The following is a 6,000-nucleotide window of genomic DNA, read 5'->3' on the forward strand; positions in this document are numbered from 1 at the left end:
CAGGTATCTCTGCATGTACGAACTAACAAGTTATAGGATTATATCCCTGCATGGAAGGAGAAGGCAAATTTACTAAGCAGAAATCTACATTAGCTGACACTTTTCATATTAGAAGACCAACTTCCAGAGTTGAAGCTGATATTGTGGGAACATCTAGTTTAAATTGTCATTCCTTGCTAAAGCAGGAGTCCTCAACAGCTTCTTCAAAGAATTGCACATTCAAAGGTGATAGAGTAAAATATGTAGGTACGATGCGTTCTTCTGGGCTACCTTTTCCATCTCAGAGAGGTCCACATTATGGCTTTCATAGTAAAGTAATTTTGACATTCGAAGAAAATGGATCATCCAAAATTAGTGTAAGATTTGAAAAAGTGCTATATGTGGAAAGGATCACGGGTTCTTCTATACAGCTAACTTGCTTTGTCTGGACTATTCTGGCCCAGACGATTTTAAAAGGATTGCAATCAATGAGTTAATAGAGGTTGTGATTGAAGAAGCTGAGAAAAAAGGCGGGGAAACTTGCAGGCTAGAGATACTAGAAAGCTCCTTTACATCTTTCATCGAGATGATGTCCCAGCCAAGTCTATTATGCACAAGTGCATCATACATTTTTCTCCCCTCAACAACAAGCAACCAATTCATTCTCAACATCCTGAGTTTATTGTTCAAAAGGTACTTATCAAGTGGAAGGATTTGCCGAGTACAAAGCCACATGGGAGCCATATGAGATGATCTGGAGACAGTTCACATCCTTCCACCTTGAGGACAAGGTGCATCTTTGGAGGGGAATATTGATATGGTAGGGGGCCCACAACAGTAAGGGAGAGCTATTTAGGAAGGTTCCTAATCAAGAGGGGAGCTGTCTCTAAAGGTTTCTAATCAAGGGTGAGCTATTTAGGATGGTTCTTAATCAAGGGGGAGTTGTGTGGTAAGGTTCCTAACTAAGGAGAATTGTTTAGAAAGATTTCTAATCAAGGGGGAGCTATCTAAGAAAGTTCCTAATCAAGGAAGAGATGTTTAGGAAGGTTTCCAAATTGTGTTTATGTTGTTTTAAAATGACTTAATTATTTAGGAAAATTTCCTAATTGTGTTTATGCTTTTTAGGACACAATGGAGAAAAAGGATTCATGTAGCCGACCCCACGTAATGGGATAAAAGCTTGATGTTGTTGTTGTTGTTTATGCTTTTTAGGAAGGGTTTAATTGTTTAGAAAAACTTTCTGGTTGTGTTTACGCTAATTAGAAATGTTTGTTGTCTGCATTGTGTGTTAGAGTTATTTAAGAGTTTGGAAGTTATATTTTGCCGAAGTTTATTCTAGGGTTTGTTGTGAGTTTCCTAGCGGCGTCTAGGATTAGTGGGAGAGTTGATCTACCTCTCGAATAGTATATCACTTGTATCTTTCATTATTATTGAAGAGATAACCCAAAAATTAGTCATAATATTTTATTCCTGCAATTTTCTTCCTTTCTACTTGCTATTTTTTACTTTCAAAACACATCAAATTATTATTTATTTTGGGATAATGTGCATTTCTTTATTAGGGGCGTTATTCTTGTTTCTTATGCTAAACATTTGGATATTAAATTGTCAATCTTGTCATTGTAGATTCTTTTATTTTACACATATGCTCAAAATGAATTAGGAAGATTCATAAATAGATTATTCTTGATTTATTACTTCATAAACTCTTATATATCAAATTTTATGTTTAACCAAGTATTTTCCTATTTTAGTTGGTTTACATCAAGGACTAGCCTTAAGCCCATATCTTTTTGCTTTGGTCATGGATGTTTTCACTAGACATTTGCAAGATGTTGTACCCTGGTGTGTAGTTTTTGCTATGATATTCTTCTTGTTGATAATACTAGAGAGGGAGTTGAAGGTAAACTTGAGTTGTGGAGGTCAATCTTAGAGTCTAAAGGCTTTCATTTGAATAGATCTAAAACTGAATATACGGAGTATAATTTTAATAATAATATATCTAGTGGGGGGATTGTGACTTTGGAATATAAAGTCATGAATAAGAGTACATGTTTTAGATATATTGGGTCTATTATTCAGAGTGATGGTGAAATAGATGGGGATATTATTAGTAGAATTCAATTGGATGGTTGAAGTGGATGGATGCTTCTGGTTTGTTTTGTGATAGAAAAGTCCCTCTCAAACTTAAAAGAAAATTCTATAAGATGGTAGTGAGACCTGCAATGCTTTATGGTGCAAAATGTTGGCCATTAAAAGAGAAGCATAGTATTAAGCTAATTGTTGCAGAGATGAGGATGCTCGGGTGGATGAGTGGCTATACTCATAGAAACAGGATACGAAATGAGCATATACATGAAAAGGTTGGAGTAGCTCCAATGGAAGATAAGAATAGAAAGAGTCAACTTAGATGATTTTGTCACATAAAACGGTGGCCTTCTAATGACCTCATCAGGAAAGTAGATGTATTAGATTTGATTTGTGTTAAGGTAGAGGTAGACTTAAAAAGACATGGTTAGGAAATATTAAAAATGACCTTTCTTTATTAGATTTAGATGAGAATTTGACTCTTAATATGACACAATGGAGAAAAAAGATTCAGGCAGTCGACCCCACATAGAGGGATAGAGGCTCGTCGTTGTTGTTGTTGCTACGCCTGTGCTCTTATTGAATGCAATAAATGATTATGTTGGCAAATCATATCTTAGTATGAAATAACATTTCTCAAGTTGAAACTATAAAACCTATTGAAAAATGCTTATGAATTTTTTTGGAAAATAATATGCTTTTGTGCACTGATGTGTCTGTAGGTATAACCCTATTGGATATTGGCTAGTCATGGACGACGAATATCCAAAGTGACGACTCTATAAGAAATCACTGGATTTCCTAGGGTTGGTGTTTACCATCCTAGTGATGTGTATTTAATAAACCAAAAATAATTAGAAATGAACAAGTGAATGAAAATATAATTGGACATGAATTGAAAACAATAAATGACAATACATCATTTTGAGGTATGATGATACATAATATGGTTGTATTTATAAGAATTAAAATGATTTGACATTGATAGCAGTTTGTCATATACATTATTATCATTAGTACAATAGAATCTGTTGTAGGAAATATGGCATATGACATTGCTACTTTGGTATAGTGACTACAGGTCGCTACTCCCCCTCCCCCCCCCCCAAACCAAAAAATCCTTTGTTCTTTATACATTGATAGATAGGAGTTACTTAGTGAGTTGATGTATCAAAAAAAAAATCCTTTGTTCTTTATACATTGATAGATAGGAGTTACTTAGTGAGTTGATGTATCAAGTTCATTCGTTGTCTCTTTTTACACCAGATCCTACATGTGTGTTTAGCGAACCGCCGCATCAGGAGCAAAGTTTTCAGGAATAGATTATTTTCTATCTTTTATATTTTGTAGTAATTTCTTTTGCTTTTTATTATGAGGGTTGTGTTGTTTCTTTCCTATCATCCATCCTATTTACATTTAATTTGCTTGTATCAGTATTATTATTTGGATGTACTGTTTATTTGAATTTAATTAATGAATTAAAAATTTAATCTTCACTTTCTATGGTTACTTTGGTGTATATATTATGTTGTATATTGGATATACATGTTTCTCTTTGTGAATATAAAACAGATCTTTATATCCCTTCATCGCATCCCGTGTTGCCGGGGTGTGACACTATTGGCCTTAGGCCTAGTCATCCAATTAGAATCAACTGCTTATTGTTGAAAACGAATGGAATTGAACTAACACAGCCATTAGGTATGGTCTTCAGAAATAACTATATTATGTCCTTGAGAGACAAACCATCATCATCATCACTAAGCTTATCATAACAATTATAGATCGGCTTTCTAATCATTATGTCATTCACCGTATTTAGGGTTGTATGTGGTACTAATTTTAGTTCATTAGAGATGAATAACATGATAATCACAAATGAAGATATAATGCATATATCACAAATTCCAAGGTCATACCATAAAAGGCAACTTCATAATTTGGAAATGGCCTAATTATAAAGATGTGTGACTCATTTAAAAGAATTGAACAAATTTGGTTGGATTCCAAAAAGTGAGAACTGCCCTTTGCATGAGGCTCAGTCGTTTACATACCAAGAATGGGTGCAATTAAGTAAAGCTTTCACAGGCGGCACAGGTTCCTTTCTTTTAAATTTAGTATTATCAAAATAAAAGATATTACAAGTTTAAAATTTACATTTATATTGTTCAGCACATTGTTCAATCTAATTAGAAAAATGAAGATTCAATTTTACCAACCAAAGAGCACCAACTAAAACTATATGCTCCATAGTGCTCAGGATAGAGATCATAAGCTCAAGCATTACATGTGGTCTTCTTTAACTAAACATTTACAAGCTCCCTTTGTGGAATCAATTTGCAACGGTCTTATGCCCTCTTATCTATAATAGGCCTCATGCTTGCCTATATATAATTGTTTTGTGCAATACTTTCAATTAATGAAAAATCTAAGAAGTTTTCTGTCCTTCATGGAAAAAGTTCACTAATTTTACAAGTTCATGCAGTAATTAGAAGAACAAAAGGCTACAAGATGCAAAATGCATAAGAAATAAGACCAAAAAATGTGCGTATAAAAAAACTGAGTTAGAAGACAAAAACTAAGAACGTAAAATTACAATCTCAAAGCTTAAATAAATGGAAAACTAAGACTGAAAATTACCATTACCTCCTTCACTACAACAGGCACAGAGCATGGTATCGATCCAGAAGAACTAGCACCAATCGAAGAATTAACACCAGCCTCACCATTTGGAGAAACTCCATTATCTGTACAATCTTCTAACTTGACCTAAAATATTTTAAATTTGCATACAAATAAGTTCCATATGCATCACCAAAAAAGCAGCAAATCTTCCCAAAAAAATACAATAAATAGCAATATTTCATGGCTGTGGGATCAGACAAAATACCATTAAATCGGCAAAGCACTTCTAAAGTCCAACAAAACCTGGAAAAAGCATATACATAGAATAGAAACGATGAGGAAAATTAACTTTTTAAAATTTTCTTAAGACGCCTGCATACCTTTACCACACTTGCGCTTAGGGGCTGTTTGGTAGCAGGATTGCCGGATTTGAGCGAAATCCAGCCAAACGGCCTAAAATGCAAAACCAAATCTCACGGTAAATCAAAACCCCTTTTCGTGGTAAATCCCGGATTTCTGAAATCCTCTATTCGGCGGATTTACGGGATTTGACTGAAGAAACGCGCGAAAAGGGAGAAAGTTACTTCACAGCGAGCGAGCTCCCGTCTTTGCTTCCGATCAAAATGTCGTAACATCCGATCCAACGGGAAGGGAACGCCGGAGCGAAGTCGAACAGCTACAAGGAGCTGAAGCAGAACAGCAACAAAGAAATGAAGGGGAAAAGCAAACTGTAGGCTTAGGCTAAAACGAGTAAAACTAATCAAAATCAAAGTTGTGATAATTGGACCACATAACCAACAAAAAAATAGCTAGTGAAATCGACGTCGAATTAGATGTCATAATAAATAATAATATTATTAAAATTTAATAAAATTATAATAATAATAATCTTATCATTTCAAATATTAGAAAAAAACTAAATGAAATAAAAAATATAAAGCATAAAACTTATGTAATTAAGTAAAAAATAAATTTTAAAATCTTATATAATAGCAAAAAAATTTAAATCTCATAATTATAAGAATTTATACTTATAATAACATGCTAATTTTTGTGTTATATGTTTAAATATATTTTACATATGATTAAATATGCTAATGTTAAAGTTCTTAATTTATATTACACATTTAATATAAATTTAATTCTAACATAAGTTTATAAATTTAATATAAATTATAGCTTGTGAAAGGATTTCTCAAATTTCTGCACCTCTAACGAGACTGACTCAGCAGTCAGTAGCTTTTATCTGGACACTAGAGTGCAAGGCTAATTTCTAGTGATTGAATAATTATTTGACTTTTGTTCTAA

The 6,000-nt window shown here is 33.4% G+C and overlaps 1 protein-coding gene across 3 annotated transcripts in view; it reads right to left on the minus strand.

Moving 5' to 3' along the window:
• LOC110105245 (probable inactive DNA (cytosine-5)-methyltransferase DRM3) overlaps positions 1-5,468 on the minus strand; it is a 49,467-nt gene extending 43,999 nt beyond the window's left edge. The window contains exons 1-4 of one of the 3 annotated variants that reach the window (XM_020834648.2): positions 5,277-5,468; positions 5,073-5,145; positions 4,958-4,995; positions 4,708-4,836 (exon numbers count right to left, since the gene is read on the minus strand). In XM_020834648.2, coding sequence (XP_020690307.1) covers positions 4,708-4,836; positions 4,958-4,960 — 132 coding nt within the window. In that variant the 5' untranslated portion in view covers positions 4,961-4,995; positions 5,073-5,145; positions 5,277-5,468. Of the gene's footprint in view, positions 1-4,707; positions 4,837-4,957; positions 4,996-5,072 lie in introns of all 3 variants that reach the window. The other 2 variants (XM_020834647.2, XM_020834649.2) reach the window with 2 other exon arrangements.
• Positions 5,469-6,000: the final 532 nt, after the last annotated feature.

This window comes from Dendrobium catenatum, unplaced genomic scaffold (genome assembly GCF_001605985.2).
Source record: "Dendrobium catenatum unplaced genomic scaffold, ASM160598v2 fragScaff_scaffold_414, whole genome shotgun sequence".
NCBI classification, from domain to species: domain Eukaryota; kingdom Viridiplantae; phylum Streptophyta; class Magnoliopsida; order Asparagales; family Orchidaceae; genus Dendrobium; species Dendrobium catenatum.